The 24,271-nt window shown below is 44.3% G+C and overlaps 1 protein-coding gene across 4 annotated transcripts in view; it reads right to left on the bottom strand.

The window, feature by feature from the left end:
* The window catches only part of IFT140 (intraflagellar transport 140), an 88,395-nt gene that overhangs the window by 39,729 nt on the left and 24,395 nt on the right, over positions 1 to 24,271 (bottom strand). The window contains exons 12-19 of one of the 4 annotated variants that reach the window (XM_044303341.1): positions 23,008 to 23,099; positions 20,444 to 20,571; positions 20,054 to 20,171; positions 15,129 to 15,247; positions 14,577 to 14,739; positions 13,747 to 13,878; positions 10,142 to 10,177; positions 3,515 to 3,720 (exon numbers count right to left, since the gene is read on the bottom strand). In XM_044303341.1, the coding sequence (XP_044159276.1) occupies positions 3,515 to 3,720; positions 10,142 to 10,177; positions 13,747 to 13,878; positions 14,577 to 14,739; positions 15,129 to 15,247; positions 20,054 to 20,171; positions 20,444 to 20,571; positions 23,008 to 23,099 (994 nt within the window). The remainder of the gene's footprint in view (positions 1 to 3,514; positions 3,721 to 10,141; positions 10,178 to 13,746; positions 13,879 to 14,576; positions 14,740 to 15,128; positions 15,248 to 20,053; positions 20,172 to 20,443; positions 20,572 to 23,007; positions 23,100 to 24,271) is intronic. The other 3 variants (XM_044303343.1, XM_044303344.1, XM_044303345.1) reach the window with 3 other exon arrangements.

The following is a 24,271-nucleotide window of genomic DNA, read 5'->3' as shown; positions in this document are numbered from 1 at the left end:
TTCCCCTCACTGGATGACACTGCTGGACTCATGATCTTGCACGTACATTATGGCGAGGACTCCTGGGAGATAGCTCGTGAGTCCTTTCAATGTAATCCAGCGACATTGCAGGTAACAGGGGAGTATGAGAATAAGGCCCCTTTCACACGGGCGAGATTTCCGCGCGGATGCGCGAGTTGAATGCATTGCACCCGCACTGAATCCGGACCCATTCATTTCTATGGGGCTCTGCACATGAGGGGTGATTTTCACACATCACTTGTGCGTTGCGTGAAAATCGCAGCATACTCCTCTTTGTGCATTTTACACGTAACGCAGGCCCCATAGAAATGAATGGGGTTGCGTGAAAATCACAAGCATCCGCAAGCAAGTCCGGCTGCAGTGCGATTTTCACACACGGTTGCTAGGTGACGATCGGGATGGGGACCCGATCATTATTATTTTCCCTTATAACATGGTTATAAGGGAAAATGATAACATTCTGAATACAGAATGCATAGTACAATAGAGCTGGAGGGGTTAAAAAAAATAAAAAATAAAAAAAATAAAAATATTTTACTCACCTTAATCCACTTGTTCGCGCCAGAAGAACAGGACCTTTGATGACGTCACTACATTCATCACATGATTCATCACCATAGTGATGGATCATGTGACGGACCATGTGATGAGTGTAGTGACATCATCAAAGGTCCTATTCCTCACAGAACAAGACAGAAGAGATGCCGGCTGCGCAAGCAAGTGGATTAAGGGGAGTTAAATTTTTATTTTATTTTTTTAACCCCCCCAGCCCTATTGCACTATGCATTCTGTATTCAGAATACTATTATTTTCCCTTATAACCATGTTATAAGGGGAAATCATACAATCTACACTACAACTAACCCAAACCTGAACTTCTGTGAAGAAGTTCGGGTCTGGGTACCACAGTCAGTTTTTTATCACGCGCGTGCAAAACACATTGCACCCGCGCGATAAAAACTGATCATCGGAACGCAATCGCAGTCAAAACTGACTGCAATTGCGTTCCTACTTGCGCAGGTTTGCCGCAATGCACCGGGACGCATCCAGACCTAATCCGGACACGCTCGTCTGCAAGGGGCCTAAGAAGTACCCATCGGAGGTCAGTGTAAGCAGTACCACTCATGAAGTACTGCGGGTCATAGTTGTAAATCGCGGTGACAGATTCTTTTTAAATGTAATGGTGAAATGCTTACCCAAGAGACAACCATTTGAATATATCCTTTGGATGTAAATTTAAACTGCTCAGCCACCTAAAAAGAAATATTAAAGAGGTCCCCGAGTTCCTAAATCCTATTTTCAAATACCCTACGATGCATTCGGAAAGTCTTCAGACCCTTTCATTTTTTGTTATATTGCGGCCACGTGTTAAAAGAAAAAAATAAGTTTTCCCCCCCATGTTTCTGCACCCAATCCCCCATTATTAAAAAGTGAGAACAGGATATTAGAAATCTTTGCCAATTTATTAAAAAGGATTTTTTTTTATCTTGCATTGACATAAGTATCCAGACCCTTTACTCAGGACTTAGTTAAAGGGGTTATCCCACTTAGCGTTTCTATACTTACCTGCTGCCACCGCGCGTTCGCTTCCTGGATTCTGGCTGGGGGCGGGCTTCATCTTGATTGAAGTCTTCTCCCGGCCGTGCCGCGCGCTGGAATGAATGCGCACGCCGCCGCGCATGCGCAATGGTGACTTATTCCTACAGAGCCGGCGTGCGCGTTCGCAGCTCTGTACTATTCTGGCCGGGAAGAAGTCACTGTCGCGCATGCGCGGCAGCGTGCGCGTTCAGAACAGCGAGCGGACCGGCCGGGAGAAAAGGAGTCGTCTTCTGGGCAAGCGCGACCTTCCGGCTTTTCAAGAAGAACAGTGGTCGTAACCAGGGGAGACCGAGTCACAACAATCAGGTAAGTGGGTATGAATTTTATCCTAATCGGTGGGGATTTGTTAATAAAGTATATTTACAAAAATGATCACTGTCAAATCATTAACAGATTTAACAGTGATCATTATGATGGGATAACCCCTTTAAAGCCCCTTTGGCAGCGATTACAGCCTCCAGTCTTCTTGAGATGATGCCACAAGGTTTGCAACTGGATTTGAGAATTTTCTATTATCTGCCATTCTTCTCTGGAGATCCTCTCAAGCTCTGTCAGGTTGGATGGGGACCGCCGGTGGACAGCCATTTTCAGGTCTCTCCAGAGATGTTCAATTGGGTCAAAGTCAGGGCTCTGGCTGGGCCACTCATGGACATTCACAGAGTTGTCCCTCAGCCGCTCCCGTGTTGTCTTGGCCGTGTGCTCAGGGTCGTTGTCTTGTTGGCTCAGTCTGAGGTCAAGAGCTCAGGATCAGGTTTTCATTAAGAATATATGTCTGTACTTTGCTCCATTCAGCTTTCCCTCAATCCTGACCAGTCTCCCTGTCCTCCCAAGCATTATGCTGCCACCACCATGCTTCATTATAGGGTAGATATTGCGGAGGTGATGAGAATTGCTTGGCTTCCCCCAGGCATGACGCTTAGAATTGAGGCCAAAAATGTCTAATTTTTTATTTTAATATTTTTTTTTATTTTAGCGCAAGGCCGCAACATAACAAAATGTGAAAAAGGTGAAAGGGTCTGAAGACTTTCTAAATGCACTGTAATTGTGGTACTCTGAGTTGATCGAGGGGGTTTCTGATTGAGACATCAGTTGGACACAGAAGGCAGCATCTACGAAGAGTGTCTCCCTCTCTGGAGGACCCATCGTGCCCATGTATAACACGGCCTGCCTATCACTTTCAATGGGCCAATCTAACGCTTACTTTCTCCCGTGATGACATTGCAGGGAAGTTGAACACTTGCTGACACATTCCCCTGCAGATCACAGCTGATTGCTGGGGATCCCAGTAGAGGGACAAACTGGGATCATCTTATTTGTGGACGACGCTTCTAAGAAATGAGATTTTAAAAACGGCGGACAACCTTTTTTTTTAAAAAGAGTTATCCTATAAAAGATACTGATGACATACCACTAGGATATTCCATTGATTTCCAATCGATGGAGGTCTGACCACCGGTATTTTTGGGAAAGCAACATTTTATGTAGTCTCCTGTCAGCTCTGCTCCCCGTTTTCTGGAAGCTGCATGGTTGGTCCATGACTGTAATGGGCCAAGCATGTGGCCTAGGCAAAAAAAAAAGCTTGGTGGAGCTATCAGACATGGCCGCTAGTCCCACTGCAACTTAATTTTACTGATGGGTGTGGGCCACAGTGGTAAAACCTCCTTGAACAGAAATTGATAGCCTTTTCTGGCAATATCAGGAGTGTATCGTAAAAGGAGGGGAATTATACAGGAAATATTCTACATCTTTTTTTTTTTAATCTACTCTTTTGGCTTGTAAATGGCGTGAAAATAGCACGTTTGAAAACCATTTCCTATTGATCAGTGGGCATCATGAGTGCGAGAAACACCCATGTATACGGTACATGTAGGCATAAATTTACTGCTAGTCTTACCTCTTTATGAGCTTGATGGACTTGAAGGCTTCATCCATGTCTCCTACAGTGAGGTAGAAGCTGAAGTTCAGCAAGGCATCTCGTGTTGCCTTCTCACAGTCCTCCAGTCCAATGAAATCTCGCAGGGGCTTCTTGGCCACCATATTGGGGATCTGTGGTGTGCCCACTTCTGGACTTTCAGCTTTGTCTTCATCTTCCCCAGGCTGCTAATGCACAAAGCCGTTAAGAACGACAAAGCTTGATATTGCGCATCTGGTCAGAAATGGCATTTTACAGTTTTCCTAAAGGGGTATTCCCAGCTTAGATATTTATGGCATAATCCACCGCGATTTTGCAATCCTTGTGTATCTCTAGAATAGGGGTCTTAAGCATTTTTACTCATCCGTTTTCCTGACTTGCACAGAATTAAATGGAGAAGATCACCACCTCTCAGTTTTTTCCCCGCCTGGACATGGTGGCTGGAGTCCGTCTCACCAGACGGGACGGGGTCTTGGGACCCCCCCGTTCTGGAGGCAGGTGAAGGTCCCAAAAACATCACACACTTATGGATATGCCATAAATATGTAAGATGACACTAAATGTCTCATTTTTCTCTCGTTTTATTGGAGTATAAAGGTGCAATAATGAATTACATGACATATTTCACATGACAATAAATTCAGCAAATGAGAATGCGAAATCAACACTCATAATGACATAAAACAAAAAGGAAAACAATCCGTGGTACATCGTTCTTGATAATTTTCCCCTGATCGCAGCAGGGTTTCTGACAAATGTTAGAACAATTCCTGAACAACATTACACGTGGCACCCCAGGGACCCTTTCTCAAGCGGCCATTGGTTACAAAAGTATTCCATATCTCCTATCAAAACCTACATATATATATATATATATATATAAATATGGGACCTCATCGAGTATTTAACGTACTAGTGGACGCACACCACTCCCCCCCATACTTTCTGAAATTTCTGAGGGCACCCCCTATGTATGTAAATTACTTTTTCCAGAGGTAGGATCTGGTTGACTACCTGTTTCCAGTGGTTTAAATTAGGCATCCTATCAGCCATCCATCTAAGGGCTATCGCCTTCCAGCAAGGAATAAAGTTTCTTCCAGGAATATCCTGTGATGATGAGACCACTGCTCCTCGTCTACAATTCCCAGCAAACACATCTTGGGACAAAGAGGGACGTTTCCTGGCACAAAATCTGACAGTAATGATGTCACATCTCGCCAGAATCTTTGTATATGTCTACATTCCCACAACATGTGCCAAAAGTTGGCATTGGTCTGGTGACATCTGAGGCAGTTGCTGTTCTCCATTCTACCCATTCTGAATAACCTGCTAGGGGTAAGGTAGCTCCTATGGAGGATATGCAGCTGTATCATCTTGTTATTAACCGAGGGAGAAACTCTTGTAGGAGCTGCGAGGGCCTCAGCTTATTCTGTTTTGGAGAGGGATGGGATGCAATCCCTCCGTTTGTCTTCTACGGTCAGAGGGGACAAGCTCATTTTCGTGTTTATGAGATATGTATAGATAGCTGATATGAGGCCTCTAGGGCCCTGTGTGGACAGCACTCCAATTAGTGGATAATTGGAGATCTTTCTGGAGCCCCTACCAAACTGTGCAGAGATGGGCATGTCTAATCTGGAGGTATCTGAAGAACATATGCCTCGGAACCCCAAATTTGTCTTTGAGTTGAGAAAAGGACCTCACAGATCCTTCCTCATATAAATCACCTAGGGTCTGTACCCCATTTTCCTTCCATAATGCAGCGCCATCATGTCGACTCAAATGCCGAAACAGGGTTCTCCCACAGGGGTATTGCGTCCGACAGGTCATTATAGGACTTAGGCCCCTTTCACACGGGCGAGGTTTCCGTGCGGGTGCGATGCGTGCGGTGAACGTATTGCACCCGCACTGAATCCTGACCCATTCATTTCTATAGGGCTGTGCACATAAGCGGTGATTTTCACGCATCACTTGTGCGTTGAGTGAAAATCGCAGCATGCTCTATATTGTGCGATTTTCACGCGACGCAGGCCCCATAGAAGTGAATGGGGTGCGTTAAAATCGCATAGCATCCGCAAGCAAGTGCGGATGCGGTGCGATTTTCACGCACGGTTGCTAGGAAACGATCGGGATGGAGACCCGATCATTATTATTTTCCCTTATAACATGGTTATAAGGGAAAATAATAGCATTCTGAATACAGAATGCATAGTATAACAGCGCTGGAGGGGTTAAAAAAAATAAAAAATAATTTAACTCACCTAAGTCCACTTGATCGCGAAGCCCGGCATCTCCTTAGTTGAGCAGGACCTGTGGTGAGCATTAAATACAGGTAAAGGACCTTTGATGACGTCAGATCACATGCTCCATCACCACGGTGATGGACCATGTGATTGGAGCATGTGATCTGACGTCACCACAGGTTATTTAGCCCAAGCACACAGCTAGCAGACTGGGAACGAACTACGCGAACAAGAGGATAAGGTGAGTTAACTTTTTTATTTTTTTTTAACCCCTCCAGCACTATTATACTATGCATTCTGTATTCAGAATGCTATTATTTTCCCTTATAACCATGTTATAAGGGAAAATAATACAATCTTCAGAACATCAATCCCAAGCCCGAACTTCTGTGAAGAAGTTCGGGTTTGGGTACCAAACATGCTCGATTTTTCTCACGCGAGTGCAAAACGCATTACAATGTTTTGCACTCGCGCAGAAAAATCGCGCATTTTCCCGCAACGCACCCGCCTTTTATCCGGGCAAAAAAACTGACGCCCGTGTGAAAGAGGCCTTAAGCTTAGCTGCTTCCCGTACCTGGTGGGCCAATCTATGTAATAGAAGGGTTCTTCCATGGAACAGACTAATATCTTCCAGTACTGGCCATAGGAAAAGGATCTGCAAAAAATATTGCAGATAAAATTCTGCATTGGGGAGAGACTGCGAGGAAACCCAGGTCGTAAGGTAGCGTAACTGAACCGCTAGGAAATACAGGAACAGGTCCGGGAGTGCCGCTCCCCCTGCAGCTTGGGCCTCTGCAAAGTACGGAGCGCCAATTTCCTTCTAGCCACACCCCAAATGAAGGTTGACATCATGGAGTGAAGGCGGTCAAAGAACAGTCTCGGGACGGTCATGCTAGCATGCTCCAGTACATACAGAGCCTTGGGCAGAAGGACCATCTTTATAAGGTTCAGACGCCCCATCAACGAGATGGGAAGGGATTGCCAAATTTCTTAGCAAATATAGAGGTTAAAGGCTCCGTATTCAAAGTACATGCTAAGGGGGGGGTCTCTGGTTATTATGATTCCTAGGTATTTAAACCAGTCTACCACTGGGAGATTGCAATATGTTGTAGGCCATCCTTCAGGTTTAAGGGGCATCAGAGCCGACTTAGACCAATTAATATGCAATCCGGAAAATCGGCCGAAGGTTTCAATTAGCTCAATTGCTCTGGGCAATGAATGATCCGCCCTATCCATAAAAAGGATCAGGTCGTCGGCATATAATCCGACCCGGTCCACCCTACCACCCAGGGAGATTCCACTGTAAACCCCATCTTGTCTCATTCTAAGTGCTAAATGCTCTATTGCTACTGCAAACAGGAGGGGCGACAGAGGGCACCCTTGCCTTGTTCCTCTGCCAAGGTTAAACTGACCTGAGTGTGAACCCTTCACCAGTACGTTAGCTTTCGGGTGCTTATATAACATATGTACCCACTGGGCAAATACTGTCCCAAAGCCAAAACAGTTTAGTGCTTCCAGTAGATACGGCCATTCTACTGAATCAAAGGCTTTGGCCGTGTCTAAGGATGCCACAACCCACGGCTTGTCCAAAGCTTTACCTATCTGCGTGATAACTTGCGCTCTCCTGATGTTAGTAGAGGTAGACCTCCCCGGTATGAATCCGGACTGATCCGGGTGTACAATAGATGCTATTACCCTATTCAATCTATTGGCAATTATTTTCGTAAGTACCTTATAATCTAGGTTTAACAAGGAGATGGGCCTGTACGACCCACATTCTAAAGGGTCCTTGTCTGGTTTCAGGATGACCACTATGGTGGCATCATAAAATGAGTCTGGCAATCTCTGTTGTGTCTTTGCCGATTGCAACATCTTTTTCATTTTAGGGGCCAGAATGTCACCATATCTATTGTACACCTCGATAGGGATGCCATCAGGGCCGGGTGCCTTTCCAGTTGTGAGTCCCCGCATAGCCTCTTGTATCTCCTCTAATGTAAAATCTCCCTCCAACATTTCCCTATCCTCGTCACACAATTGGGGATGTGTCACCTCCAGCAAATACGTTTTAAGCTCTTGGGAAGAATCATGTATCACTGAACTATATAATTCCTGATAGAATTCCTGGAACCTAGCAAGGATGCCCGGTGACGTTTCTATTATCCCTCCATCCATCCCTCTAATACGTATAACTGGAGGCTCTGAGGAGTTGTTCCGAGCAATGTAAGCCAATGGCTTACCCGCCTGACCTCCCTGCTCAAAAGATTGCTGTTTGAGGAAGAATAGCTTACGATCGCTCTTCTCTTGCAAATGCTTCCCTTAAGGAGCCATTCTAGCCTATTAGATTCAGTGGGGTTCCCAGTAAAGGCATTCTCAGCCACCCTGCAGGATTCCCGAAGCTCTACTTCCCTTCGGTGAGTCTCTCTTTTAATAAATGCTACGGATGATTTAATGCATCCCCTCAAGTAAGCTTTGAATGTTTCCCAGATTAGTAACTCATCTGTTATATCCCCATGTACCTCAAAAAACATGCGGCGTTGATCCGGGATTCGATCATTAGATCCCATGAGGGTGAGCCAGAAGGGGTGTATACGCATCTTGTTCCCTCTCACCAGGCCGTCCGTCAATAAAAACCTCGCCAACAGCGGAGCGTGGTCAGAGGGGCCCCTGCGGACAGTACTCAATACTCTCTAACTCAGTAAGGGTCAGCGTTCCCCATGATGTAATCTATCCTGGACAAAGCACCTCTTCTAAATGTCTCTTTTTAAAAGGGTTATCCCATCTTAGACAATGAGGGCATATCGCTAGGATATGCCCCCATTGTCTGATAGGTGCAGGTCCCACTGCTGGGACCCGCACCTACAAGGAGAACCGAGCGGAGAAAGTGCGCAGCCGCCCTCCATTCATTTCTATGGAGCCGCCGAAAATAGCCGAGCGCTGGCTTGGCTATTTCCGTCGGCCCCATAGAAAGGAATAGGAGCGGTGGCCGGGCATGCGCGGAGCGCTCCCATTCACTTCAATGGGAGAGGCGGGGATCTGTGTCTGGTGGTGGACGGACCCTGGGAAACCCGGGGTCCTCCAGCCACAACTCTCCCCGGCTCCGTTCTCGTTGTAGGTGCGGGTCCCAGAGGTGGGACCCGCACCTATCAGACAATGGGGGCATATCCTAGCGATATGCCCCCATTGTCTAAGATGGGATAACCCCTTTAAGGGCAACTAAACCTAACGGTGTCAGTTTACAATTGTGTAAATCCACTGAAGCCAATGAAATGAAGTTGGCCTCTTCCTAGCCTAACAGCTGATAACAGTGAACAACAGACTTTATCCAAAGACAGCTTTATAAGAAGTATATACCATGTAGGCCATTTACTCATGCTGAGCTGCCAGACAGCAGCATTTTTCCCTGAACAGTTCTTTCTATCCGTTGCCTTTGTTCTTGCTTGTTCCGTCCTTGCAGGCCATTGTAATCAGCGACAAAGGGCATCCTGTAACAGCTGTGCTGCACTGGCATGGGCAATGTAGGTCTCTATACAATATCCTGTAGAGCGGCGTGTCTCCATCTAGCTATCGGAAGCCAATTCCTGCTCGCTTGTGTTCAAACACCTTCCATAGTGTACGCTTGATGCAAACATACACACTGTACTTGGCCAAAAGTGCATGTGTTTTCAGTGGGTGGAGGGGAATGATCCGATATCAGACACCCCTGGTGGCAGTTTCCTGCTTTCCCATGACATCTGCTGTCAGGGTACAGTTGGGACCCCCCACCATACATATTCCGATGTCCCGCCGAAATCTGCAGGTTCAGACAACACGTGTCTAATGCATATGGGCAAATTGGGGCACAGCTTTAAACCCAATCAAGGGGCAATGGAAATTATATAGAGATGAGCGAATTGGTTCCTAAGAATCAATTTGTCTCTTAAGCAGATTTCTGCACGGGTGATGGGGTGTCCCTGAAGCAGAGGACGCTGCCCCAGCCACAAACGCAGAGTCTCAGCTTCCGCTACCGGAGCGGCTGTGCAGGCATAAGATTGTCAGGGCCGGCCAAGATGTCAAGCCCCGTCAATCAAGTGGCAGGAGGGGCATCCTCAGCGTCAGCGTCACCCTGTTGCAGGAGCAGAACTCTGCTCAATGAGACAAATCGATTCCTTCCTCATCTCTAAAATGACATGCTTCCATGGTTTACCTGTAGTGAGGTAGAAGATTAGGAATGGAGTATTGACTTATTCTAATCTCTAGTATAATTTAGCTATCGGAAAATTCCACACAAACACACAAGCACAAAAACTTAAAAGTAAAAGCATTGTATGTGTAGTAGGAGCCAAATAAAAAACATATAAAAGCTATTTCATGGGGACACTTGCATACTTACAACCGGCTGATACACACAGCCTCTCCGGAATAACAACTGAAGGCAAATGGCAAAATAAAAAAAAATTAAGAAGAATGGAATTAAATATAACACTTGAAGAAAAGTAAATGCAGAGGAACGTATATATGAGAACAGCAGAGAAGCAAACATAGACACACTGTAGACATGACAAAAATGAAGGCATGAAGAAAAAATAAGGAAGTAAAAGAATGCAGGTCCTTCTGATTTTTCCTAGAATTACGTGAATTGCTGTCACCCAGTCTCACTTGGACGGCATATAAATAGCAATTTCTCGCTCGTATCATTGGGGGACACAGAAGACCATGGGTGTAGCTGCTGCCACTAGGAGGCGACACTAAGCAAAAAAAAGTGTTAGCTCCTCCTCTCAGCTATACCCCTCCTGCAGACACTGAGCTTAGTGTCCGTAGGAGGCAGACATTTTCTTCCTGGCACAGTATTTTTCCTATCTCTGGTTCCCGTCTGCAGCTTCCGATTAGGTTTGCCAGTTCAGACAACCTTCCATGGAGTATCCGATGGCTTCTCTCCTCTCTTGTTCTGGAATTTAAGGTCCTCCTCTACATGCCTCTGCTTACCACATTGGCATTTTCCTGGGGGAACATTCTTATGAAGAACCCCCTTGGCCGTAGGTCTGAAGGGGACGTTTTTGATCCCGGAGGACACTCTTTCCCTGTCAGGTTACTGCCCAATGTTTTATCAGTTTTGGGTCTGTTCCACTGCCTTGTTGACTTTGGGTTTCTTCACTCCCTCAAGAATTTTTTCTTGTGGGCCATTCTCATGCTTGACTTTCAGGTTCTCTAGCCCTGACTTGTTCTTCATGGTCCCGCTGGAGTGTTCTTCTCTTCTGGCAGTCCGGTATGATGTGTGGGGCCTCTGCCTTCAGACATCCCTTACTTCTTCCCCCATGGGGGGCAAGTTTTGTCACCTCTGCAGTTCTTTGGCCCTTGATATCCAGATGCCATTTTCCGTTGTCTTCTTCCAATCAGTATTCCACTGATCAGTGTTTTTGTTTTTTTTTCCCTGGGGTTTTGATCCATGGGCATCACTCCTTAGCAGTCCTCTGGATCCAGGCTTCGTATTTCTCTCCTGTATCTTCCGCAATTGCTCCGTTACTTCTGGTGACTGACTTGTCTTCATTCTTGTCCATCTTGTGGATATTCTGTGTGCTCGCTGCTTCTTACTGAAGTCTCCTAAGCAGTGACTTACATTCCCTGGGCTGTTCTTTCTTCTGCCCAGCCGGGGAGTCTGCATATTCAGCCGCTCTCTGGCTGGCCTTCCAGGGAATGGGTCTTCCTGTCCCTTTTTTAGGGTTCCTGGTGTGTCTTTCCCCACATTTCTGTGCGGGGCCTTATGACCGGCCTTGGATTTGTTCTGTTCTTGTTCCCTCCCCATGATACTGCTCTTTAACATCCCATGGTCTTCTGTGTCCCCCAATGGTACGAGCGAGAAAAATAGGATTTTGTGCTTACCTGTAAAATCCTTTTCTTGCCTGAGTTCATTGGGAGACACAGCTCCCACCCTGTATATACATTGCTGGTTCTCCTAGATGGGTCTTTCTGGTTCTTATGATGACCCATCTCCGGTTTTCTACCATTTTCATTGTTTTCTGTTGGCTTCTCCTGGCTGTTCCTACTACTTTAGTACAAACTGATTAGCTCAGTGTCTGCAGGAGGGGTATAGCTGAGAGGAGGAGCTAACATTTTTTTTGCTTATAGTGTCGCCTCCTAGTGGCAGCAGCTATACCCATGGTCTTCTGTGACCCCCAATGAACTCAGAGAGAAAAGGATTTTACAGGTAAGCACATAAAATCCTATTTTTTCTGTGCCCCCTCTGCCCAGAAGACATAGATTCTGGGTATAGGTGTTGCTGGCAGTGGCACCAATGCAGCAACAGTGGGACAATCCACCATTGTTCTTGCAGTAAAGGGCACAATGCCAGAGCCACCTTGATAGCTGTGTGCAAACAAATACCCATTAAGAATTCAATGGTGACTTGCATTCACTATTTGGGGCCCATGTTGCGGCCATAATACATTTAAGGAAGAAATGCATAAAGGCTGTATTACACAGCCCGATGTGGCAGACGATTGTCAGGAGGGAAACGTTCCCTCCTGGTAATCGCCTGCTCGCTGGCGGAGCAGACCACTATTACATGCAGTGATCTCCTACGCAGCATGGGGAGGAGCGATCACCATGCCAATGCTCGACCCCATGCTGTATTGTGGGTTGCCGGTGGCAGATCGTTATTAGACACCGCTATCTGTCTCCTGTAAATGATAATTTTTTAACATGTCAAAAGATTTGGATTGCCCGGTGATCAAGAGTTTCCTCGTTCATCGGGCAATCAGCGGCAGTATTACACTGCCAGATGATCACTAACAAGCTAGTTAGCGATTATCTGTGGAAAAATTGGGCAGTGTGCTACAGGTTTAAGGGAACCATTACATTATCAGCAAGGCAGGATGAGTTGTATCTGTGAAGTGTACACTATCAGGCGAGATATCAGAGCCCACCTATAGCCAGATGAGACATTCAATTTGGGAATAGCATCCATATTTTATTACTTGACCAAAGATCATTTCATAGGGGTAGCCTGACATATCACTAGAACCTCAGGGAGGCCCACCTTTCCTAAGAATGAAGTGGATATAGCACTGATTCAGCTCTGCAGGTCCTTTACTAGAGGTGGCCCTTGGCCACCCACTGTACTGGGAATTACAGCACGACCCCATTCAAGTGAAGGGGGCTTGCTTTAGTTCCTAGCACAGCATAGCCCAGAATCCAGATAAAACTTAGGGCTCATGCACACAGCCGTGTTTAGTGGTCCGCAAATTGCGGATCCGCAAAACATGGATACCGGACGAGTGCATGCAGTCATTTTTTTACTCCTGCAGAAATGTCCTACCCCTGTCCGCAAAACAGACAAGAATAGGACATGTTCTATATTTTTTATTTTTTTTGCTGGGCCTCGGAATGGACTTGCGCATGCAGACAGAACACGGTGTGCTATCCGCATCATTGAGATGAATGGGTCCGCATCCGAGCTGGAAAATAAGCGGATCGGATGTGGACTGAAACTACGGCCGCGTACATAAGCCCTTAGAAGGAGACACTCAACCACATCATTGCTGTGACCTCTTCATTCTTGAGATTAGAGTCCAGATCGTCAGCGAATATAAAGTGAAGGCGCTCTATGTTATGGATGCCCTTAGTAGCAGAATGCATGTGAAAAAGTTAAAACAAAAATATTTTAGCCGCAACTCATTGGAAGTGTTCTAGGATCAGTCTTCGGGGTTTTGTGTGAAGAACTGCTGTATGGCAGCACGTCGCCATCTAGCTACACATGCAAATGAGATTGAAGCCAGCAAAGCCATGTCCCATAATGAGAAATTATATGGCACTCTTTGCACATGTATGTGTTTTTCTCTCTCCAGGAAGGAAGTACAAGAAAAATCCACTTACATGTCCTAACATGTCCTTACATGCTCCATCACTATGCCCGAAATGCATACATTGGAGGTAAGCACTGGTATCTATTCCCTGGATAGAAGTGATCACCATTTTTCTGCATAATAACAGTTCACTCACCTTTCTTGTGAAATAATAATGTGGGACCTCAATACCGAGAAGGGACTGGAAAGAGATAGGTCGTGGAAAGCTTTCCTGAAGTAGTAGGCCATGCTCCTGGGTGCTGAAAAATGACATAACTAGCACGTCCTCCTGTAAGTAAAGGAATCAGAGTGGTCAATTAATGATCCAGTTCACTGGAATGTGTAAAAGGGGTTGTCCAAGTGTTTAATACTAAGGCCCGATCCTCAGAACAGGTCATCAGTATTTGATTGGTGGGGGTCCGATTCTGTTTGAAGAGGCCGCGGTGCTCCAGTAAATGCCGCGGTCTCCTTGCAGCTTAACGAGCACAGAGCCATCCATAGGATAGCAGCTGTACTTGGTATTGCAGCTCGACCCCATTCATTGGAGTGGGATTGAGCTGCGCCTAGGTCATGTGACCCTCGCCGATCAGATATTTATGACCTATAAAAAGTATTGAACACTCAGACAAACCCCTTAATTTGATGAGACAAATTGTTAACTAATGAGATAAAATGTTAACCAATATTAAATATGTAAATAGAAAAAGGATCATAAGAAGCGATGAATAAATGAATGGATACATTTAGAAATAATCAGAGAATAATACACGCCAATACGCGCAGGAAGGGAGACGGCATGTGCACACTGCGCGAGCCATCTCCCCATACAGCTGATCGGTGGGGGTGTCGGGTGTCAGACCCCCGCCGATCTGATATTGATGACCCATCCTGAGGATAGGTCATTAATATAGGAGAGCCCGGAGAACCCCAGTTAAGCTTTCTACCTTTCTAGTTATTTTTTTTTCCCCCCAGAACTCAGATCATTACCTTTCCATGAGGAACCTCCACAAGCTGGTTGCGATTTGGTGATGGGTGCACTGAATTTGGGACAGCCAGCATTGCCTCACATACTAGTAAGCGTGGCTCACTTTGATCCCAGAAATGACTGATCGGGATGCGGTCAAGGAGTTTTATGTTCTCCGGAAGGTTCCTGTTGGTAGGAAATAGATGAGAAAATCGCCTCAGATAAGAATACCCCAGGATCTTGTAATGCGTGCAATGTCATACGCCAATATTATTATTAGACTTTAAATTTAGAGATTACGTTGACCTGTACCCCAGTACTACATGGACACACATGTTGCCAACCAATCTACTCTCTACCAAGAGGGAGAAACCTCAAGCAGCTCGGATTATCTCTGTACATGAAGCCTCTTCACAGCACGGCCACAGAGTTTTTCCGATCCTGTTAAATGTCACCACACTCGGGGATCTTGACATTTCTGTAGCGCCAGTAATGAATTTTTACCCCTCCAGCAATCTTCGCTCAGGGAAAATCTGAAGTTGGCCACAACACATATCCCACCCAGAATTTCTTACGTGTCGATATTGGATGGAGAATCCTGTTGATCAGCCTGGCCATTCCAGAAGTCAAAGAACGACATGGTATCCAGGTCAACATCGTAGAAGTACATTTTGGAGTCTAGGTGACCGTCAGCCTGCAGAAGAAAAAAAAAATTTAAGGGTGAAATGAGATGGGTTTAAAGGGGTTGCTTCTATTAGCGCACATGGACATCATGAAGGAGTCCTTTGCTTGGACCACTTCTCTATGAGCCAGAACAAAGTGCTTCTTTGTAGGAGCAGCTACCTTTCCGATGAACTGGGGTCATCCTTTGATTACACAGTTCTCCATCCATGGATGTTCATCTGAATAGTCACCATGTAATACTACATTTCTCCTGCAGTGGCCACTGTTTGCCAGTTCGGAAAGCGGGACCCTAGGGCGATCGATCTGATCAGCTAATCAATCCGGGGGCTGCATTTTTACATTAATGCTGTGCTTAAATAAAGTACAGACGCTAGGGCTAGGTCATTAGTGGGATTATATGGGGAACCCATATAAGCACCATGTGCCCTCAAATTAGAGACATTTTTCTAACTTATTAAAATTATGAGATTATTTACTGAAGGCGAGCAGTTAGAAAGACTTGTACAACGCATTTTAAGATCTCACTGATGCTGCAAAGACGTCTTGGGCTACATCCTATAGGATAGTTCTGGACTGGTCGCATTACGTATATTTAGTGCCACCTAGTGGCCACTAAAAATGTTACTAACGAAAAAATATCTACAAAAAAGCTTCTAACTATATGTATATACACACACACACCTCAGTTTGAGCCTGCTTTAGCAGATTATTCTGAACTTATCCTCAGAATTGTTACAATGGATCCGCAAAAAAATAAAAATAAAAAGGCATACGGATGTCACCCATTTTTTTGGGGTGGATCCTCAATTTGCGGGCCGCAAAACACATACGGTCGTGTGCATGTAGCCTTAGCCAAAAATGTCCGCTATTTGTGGGTCTCACCTATGGGACCCACTTCTGTACCAAGAAAGAGTCCCATCACATACTGCAGGAATGCAAAGGAGCATTGTTCTCTCCATACACTGTTAAGGGACATCACTTTTTTTTTTTTATACGATCCTGTAAGTGAATACTTAATGTTGTTTATTTAAATTTTTTTCTTTAATTGAAAAGGGGGGGGGGGGAAAGGGGGAGACTCTCTGGATATCATTTTTTGAAATGACTCTATGTATTCCAGTTCCTGTGTCTAAGGGCCCATTCACATGACCGTATGAATGAGCCTGCATCCCTTCCGCAATTTTTCAGAACGGATGCGGACCCATTCCGCACTCGTACTTCTGTTCCGTGTCCCCGCAAAAAAGATAGAACGTGTCCTATTCTTATCCGCAATTGTGACTAGAGCACCCCACCTCTCCTTTGCTATCCCAGTAGTGTGGATGGTCATGGCTTCTCATATACTAATCAATGCACTGCAGTATTTTATTTTATCCAGGCCTAGGAGGAGGAGAACAGAGCAGTCATCCTGGGAGTCCTTCCAATCACCCATCTATTATTCTAGTGGTGATTAACCTGCAGATAATCCATTCCCTACTATCATCTCTCTGTGTTGACTGCTACAGAAGGGCAATAGTTTGTACTTCATTTTCAATGAAATAGGGCTGTAGAATTTTTAAAAAAAATAAAAAATTATAAGCATAAAATAACCTACTTTTTATAAATATTGGCTCAGATTTACTAATGTGTCTGTGCCAAAAATCTGTCTAAAAAGTAGTGCAAATTGGCGCATCTAGGGTTTTTACTCTCCCCCCCCCCCCCAACATGTTCGACAAGGGGGTGGAGATTAGCAGAAAGGGCGGGGCTTCACATAAAAGGGGTGGGCCTAAGATGCTAAATTGTGTGCCAAAATTGTGCCAAAATTATGGCATAAAAATCTGTCTCAAAGTATGCCAACCAATAGTTCGTATAGAACTATTTACCATCCAGCCTAAGCCCCCAGCAGGGCCTGTCTAAGAGCACGCCATCTACAGAACTGGTAAATCTGGGTCACTGAGCGTTTTTTATTATTTTTTTTTATTTTAAATATCCCTTTCTGATGGAAGTGTCCCTGGTAAGGGGGATGCTGGAAGTCTCTGATTACCGTCTTCTTCCCCTTTTCAGGACACATACATACTAGGGTGGGCCGAGTATGTATGGTTATATGGGGGGGAAGGGGGTCAAGAGGAATGGCTGCCGACCACAAGTGCCCTCTTTTGGTGACAGTTATACTAACTCCTTAGATTTCAATGGTAAGCTCTACATGGAAATATGATAAGACTGCTTCAAAGACGATTATTCTGCGAGAACATTCCGGTGATGGCTCATTTCTTAGACAAAAACCATAAAATAATAGGCAAAAACATCTAGGCACGTGAGGACAAATAGTCAGGGAATCCTTCCACGTACACAAAGCATTTAACATGAATGTTCCTGTCCATTCAGTAGACCGATTTACGTAAGAGGTTTAAAACTGGGAGAGCTTAAATACCTGGCCGTCTGGTGAACACAAAGTAAAGGCTAAAATTATTATATTAGGGGAAAAAATAAAGCTGTGTAGGGAAAATTTCAGAAATTGCTCTCGAGAGGTTTGCTTGGCGAAGGATATTTTTATAAAATATATAAAAATGTATATATATTTTCTTGCACTTACTGTATATTACATAAAGAAAAATGTAAAATTTTTTGCATCGCCATTTTCTGACAGCCATAACTTTTTTATATTTCTGTCCACAGAGCTGTACAAGGGCTTGTCTTTTACAGGACGAACTTTAGTTTTTATTGGTACCCTTTTTGCAGTATGTACGACTTTTTGATCACCGTTGTTCAAATTTTTATTTTTATATTTTTTTGGAGGGGGGGGGGGTCACTAACAAATGGTGAATGAACTGTTATTCTTATTTTTTCCCCCCTGTTATGAAGTTCACCGCACAGGAATTTATTTTTTATATTTTAATAGTTCAGACATTTTTGGACACGGCGATACCTGATGTTTTTTTATTTTTATTGTTAATATATTTTTATATGTAAAATTGGAAAAGGGGGGGATGATTTAAACTTTTAATATTTTAATGTGTTTTTTTTTTGTTCTACTTTTTATTTCATAACTATTAGCCCCCCCTTAGGGGGCTAGAACCTGGGATCTTTGATTCCTTGTCCTATTTACCCTATAAGAGATCTATTAGGGCGAGTAGGATTTTTACACTGTCCCTGCTACCCTGTGCTTCGTGCACACAGCGGCAGGGAGCTTACCATGGCAGGCCTGAAAGGCTTCAGCAATTTCACAACGGGGACTCCAATCAGAAGGCAGAGGTAGCTGACTCCTCTTTCTTACCCGACAGGTGCCGTGATCTGCATTGATTGCGGCACCTGAGGAGTTAAACGACAGGGTTCCCCATCATGTATGATATAGACTGTCTCTGCTGCATACAGAACGGGTTCACTGCAGCAGCCCTCTCCATACATTCCCTCAACCACTGTGACGTACGAGTATGTCATGGTGGTTGAAGGAGTTAATATGCAATCATGTGATCGAATATCCAATAGACTGCAATGATTTAACATTGCAACCTATTGGAGATTCAGTCTGTTCCTATGAAGCCCTGTTAGGAATCTTGCTGTGGCAGAAGGCCCGAGGCTGCCATAGCAAGCAAACGAATCCTTTGATCTCGGCGCAGGGAACCATTCTGTCCCCCTGAGTGTAGCGCTCTTGGAAGAAGACAGCTCAGATGCCGTGTTTGCAACTGACCATGGCATCTGAGGGGTTAAATGTCTGTGATTGCCGTTATTACCAATCACATTCTCTGCCTCCAGGTTTTTTGCTGTGTAAAACAACAGGCGTCGGGTGCCATCTTTAAAGTCCTTTAGGAGTTATTAATCCTGCTAGAAGTTTATGAATAAGTTGGGGGGGGGGGGGGGGTGTCCCTGAACAGTTTGACAGTGGCAGCACTGATTGGATAGTGTCAGATTGTGTAGGTGCCTCAAGTGGTAACACCCAGTTGACAATTCATTCATAAACTTCTTGTGGGGATAACATAGGAATGGCACAATGTAGAGTCATAAGAAAAAGGCTCCACAAATGTTTTTAATGTGGAATACAATTAACGTATTTTTTGCAGCTATAAGACGCACCTTTCCTCCCAATGTGCGGGAAAAATGGCAGTACATCTTATAGGAAGAATACTAGTGAGCATTTCCATTATGGCTTTCATAATGGAAATGCTCACTAGGCCTCAGTAGGTCTGATCTGAGGTCTAATTAACATTGGGGTCTGATCTGAGGTCTGATTGGGGGTCTAAACTGAGGCCTAATTAAGATTGGAGGTCTGATTAACACTAAAGGTCTGATTGGCGGTCTGATTTACACTGGGGATCTGATCTGAGGTCTGAGCTGAGGCGTAATTAACACTGGGGGTTTGATCTGAGGTCTGATTAACACCGATAGTCTGATTGGGGGTCTAAACTGAGGCCTTATTAAGATTGGAGGTCTGATTAACACTAAAGGTCTGATTGGCGGTCTGATTTACACTGGGGATCTGATGTCTGAGCTGAGGCGTAATTAACACTGGGGGTTTGATCTGAGGTCTGATTAACACCGATAGTCTGATTGGGGGTCTAAACTGAGGCCTTATTAAGATTGGAGGTCTGATTAACACTAAAGGTCTGATTGGGGGTCTGATCTGAGGTCTGAGCTGAGGTGTAATTAACACTGGGGGTCTGATATGAGATCTGATGAAATTGAGATCTGATGAAAAATATTGTTTGTCTTATTTTAAAACCTAGGTGCGTCTTATAGGGTGAAAAATACGGTATGTATGAAGGAAAAAACTGCTTAATTTTGGACAATGCTTCTAAAAGGTAGATTTCAAGATTGATAATACAGGCGATGACCAAATCAACCTTACCCTGTTGGCGAGGATGCTGACTTTACTGCCATTGGCATTGCACCTGATAGACACAATGCTGCCCAGTCCTGGCACTAGCTCAGAGAGGTTCTTACAATTGCTGTGGGCTTTGGCCTCCCTTTAGATAAACATAAAAAAATGTCAGTACAATCATAGAGCGGCAATATGAGAAGGAGGACGTGATGAAGAGAACATTTTCCTAGAGTAATTCTGATGTCTATGGCAGAGTTATTTATATGCACATTCACGTGCGCCAGCTCTGCCCTCTGTTTCCCATTCTACTAGATAAGTGTATTTGGATCTGTTGTGTTGGCAGCAATGACAGATCATTGATATCTGGACGGTTAGGAGAAGATTAAGTAGTGTATTCATCCAAAGCAATTACTGTACCTCCTAGAAAGGTCAAAAAGCTTGAAGTGGGCGGCATCAGTGGCCACCACTAAGAAAGTACCGCATATGTCCAGCATGCATGGGTTTCCTTCTGCCACAGAGAATGGAAGCAACTGCTTGACCGTCCCCTGGAAAATAAGAAAGACAGAAAAACATCAGTAGGGATGACAAGGACTGGAGATTACTGGGCAAGCAATTGCAACGGTGCATAAAGGAGAGCGAAGCTACAAGCAAGCACAGGCAACCACAACAATAGCAGAACAGTTTTAAAGGGGTCATGGCAGGATTGATGTAAAATTTTTATTCAGATATCATAATACACGACGATCTCTTTCTAGGAACCAGCGCTGTACCTCACATGGATCCAGAGATCTCCCCATTCATTGCTGCAACTGTTCTGTTAGATTCTCTCTAGGCTGGAAGCTCAGGGGGCATGTCCTTTCTGCTGCAGCTTGTTCTCAACATCACAACTCAGAGAGTGTGTCTTTTCCACTGCAGCTCTTTCCCTGTAACTGCCACAGCTTCTAACAGAAGATATGGCTGGTTACAGTTGAAGATTTAAACTAAACGCGTGCGACCACTTCAGTGAGGTGGACGCAGAGATAGGGAAAAGAACAAACAGCAGGAGGCACTGTACAGATACAATTTGTGGAACAGCTCAGTTGCTATACTTAAAGAGTAACTAAACCTTTATATGAAGTTTTGATATGTTGTCCCTAATGCCCAAATAAAACTTTTTCTAATATAATCAATTTTGTTTTTTTCTATGGTCTCATGCACACGACCATTGTGTGTTTTGCGGTCCGCAAAACACTGATGGAGTCCGTGTGCGTTCCGCCAATTGCGGAACGGCACGGACAGCCATTGATATAACTGCCTATTCTTGTCCGCAAAACGGACAAGAATAGGACAGGTTATATTCTATTTGCGGACCAAGGAACGGAGTGCTGTCCACATCTTTTTCGGCCCCATTGAAGTGAATGGGTCCACATCCAAGCCGCAAAAACTGCGGCTCGGATGCGGACCAAAACAACGGTCGTGTGCAAGAGGCCTTAGTTTTTTATGTCCCTAAAGCGCACCATTCCCTGTGCGCTTAAAACTCAGTTCTCTGACTGTTCAGCGGTGTACGGAGTACGGAGTGTGAAATTTATGAATGCGGCCGCAGAGAACGGAGAATTGGCAGAAGCACACATTGCTGTTCCTGCGCGGGCAGGAGTAGCAATATGCGCTCCTGCCCATTCATACATTTCACACTCCGGTCTGTCCATCTAACTATTTGCCAAAATGCCGGATTACGCAACTGGACTGTCTCAGCTATGGCTTCTGAATTAGAATTCATTAATATATTCTGTTATATCTATTATTCACTATAGTGCACATTGCTGCCGTCTCGTGGCCATTGTTAGATTTGGTTTATGAAGTTATCTATGGTTGTAATTCATTATGTCATTCATCCTGTAACTCCTAATCTATAAAGTCATATCCTGTGTCCTGTAGTCATTTCCTGTTTGTCAGACATGCATCACAGAGCTGGAGAGAGGATTTTTCTTTAAACCTCTATCATTATTTCGCAATTCATAAATTACCTAAAGGCATATCTATTATATCTCCTTCATTGGAATTCTACATTCAACTGATGTCGCTAGGGGAATGATTATAGTAAGTTCACCATCTTCTACGACTTGTAAAGAGATTGCCACTCACACTCATCAGAAACATCTCTGACGGACATTGGTCACAGAATAGCTGTGTGTAAAATTACAGTGTTCTGACATTGGAACAGAATATTGTAATTGCCCTATCCAGCATATGCTGACACCAGTGCCGCCCCACGGATCCCTTGAATTACAATACCGCTGCATGTAGCAACATTTTATTCAGGAAAAGGCCACTACTGATGACGGAAACCTAGAGGACCCAATTATAGTGAATTGAATCTGTCGGCTGCTAGCGGTGTCCGATATATGCAAGATACAGTGATTGTGCTATTCTGTTTCTATGCCAGAACAGAATACCGGAATTTCAAATGCCAATATGAACATAACCAGTTTTAGCCTTTTAAGGCTATCTCACCGTCTGCAGGAGAGGGGCACAGCTGGTAGGAGGAGCTAGCACTTTTTGGCTTAGTGCGACACCAGCTATACCCCAAAGTTTAGATAGAAGCATGCATATAATACTCTTAAACACAATAAAAAAAATTGGTGGTTGCTCTGGTTAAAAGATAATGATCTAAAAGGGGGACCCCTCTGTTAACTCACAATTCCCTATTAGGGTATTGGAAAATGGGTTTTCTAAACAGAGAAAATTCAGGCTAAATAATTCTATATGGATCAATGACACATGAAAAAAAGAGGACATTAATGATGCCTGGAATCTCGGACAAACACTGATTTCAAGAGTGGAAAAAACTTTTAGGGCTGAAACCCCTTTGGCACTATGGGATACAGATCTGAAGATCATAATGACAGGATTCACCTTTAAGAATTCTGCAGATGAAAGGACGTTTGAGTTACATAACCATGCAAACATATCCGAGTTGCTTCAGACTGAGCACCTGTACGTACCTGCAATGTACGAATTTGGACTCTGCCAGGCTCCACAGTGTAGATGTTCTCTTCATGAATTGCCAACACAAGAGAATCGCTGGCGAAGGAACCTGAACATGAAATTACATTTTATGTTTGTTTTAAAATTGTTTTTATTGTTTTCCAACACGAAATAAAGCAACAACATAAAGGTCATCACTATCTCAAATCCCTGAAATTATACACACACCCTGAGCATACATCCTAAACAAATAATCGTATAGTTGCACATATCAAATAATCACAAGCACATTGTTTTCCAAATGACATCCTCTAAGAAAAACATCTCTGTTCATCATAATCTATCAGGTACATGCATATCCACTATACATTTTAATGCACTGACCTTAATTTTTTTAAATATAAACCAAAAAGAAACAAAGACAAGGACAATGGGAAAAAAACAAAGGGAGGGGGGGGGAAATAGCTTTGTAAAAACACGGAATTCCATCAAGGCAGGCGCGAAGTGCAATGTCTAGTGCTAACTCCCACCAGGAGTAATCAGTGTGAGTGTTTACAACCGAAGGAGACCCGTTCAGAGGAAACCAGCTCAGAAGGAGGAGTCCCACCATCGCAAAAATATTCCTCTCGCAAAAAAAAAAAAACTCAAATCCCAGAAAAATTCCTAAATGTTTTCCATGGATTCCAGATATTTTCGAACTGCATAGGGGTGCGAGCATCCCAGTGCGCGATTTGTTCTAGACGGTATAATTGATCGCATTTGAGGATCCAATTTTGAATAGTTGGCGGGTTTGGTTGTTTCCATGCTATTGCCAATATAAGTCTAGCTGCTGCTAATAATGTGTTACATAACAGGCGTCTATTTTTGGGGCACTTGATTTCACCCAGAACACCTAAAAGGCAAATTTTCGGAGATATAGGCACTTCCAGGCTACAAATGTCAGATATAAGTTTGCAGATCTCTTGCCAGTAAGAGGTTATCTTGTCACACTCCCACCAGATATGTGTATGTGTGCCTATCTCTAGGCTACACCTCCAGCACACAGGGCTACATTCCGGAAACATACGATGAAGTCTTTGAGGTGTGTAATACCATCTTGTTAGAACTTTATAGCTGTTCTCTTGCAGCTTGACGCACATGGACACCCTAAGAAACGCTCTGAGTGCATGTTTTACTTCTAAGGGGGATAACTTGAATCTTCAGCTCTGCTGACCATTGCTGAATAAATATAGGGGTTTCTGACCCTTGAATTGAAAGTAGTAACACATATAGTTGTGAGAT

Source organism: Bufo gargarizans, chromosome 8, assembly GCF_014858855.1.
Source record: "Bufo gargarizans isolate SCDJY-AF-19 chromosome 8, ASM1485885v1, whole genome shotgun sequence".
Classification (NCBI taxonomy): Eukaryota; Metazoa; Chordata; class Amphibia; order Anura; family Bufonidae; genus Bufo; species Bufo gargarizans.
This window is presented reverse-complemented; position numbering and strand designations above follow the sequence as displayed.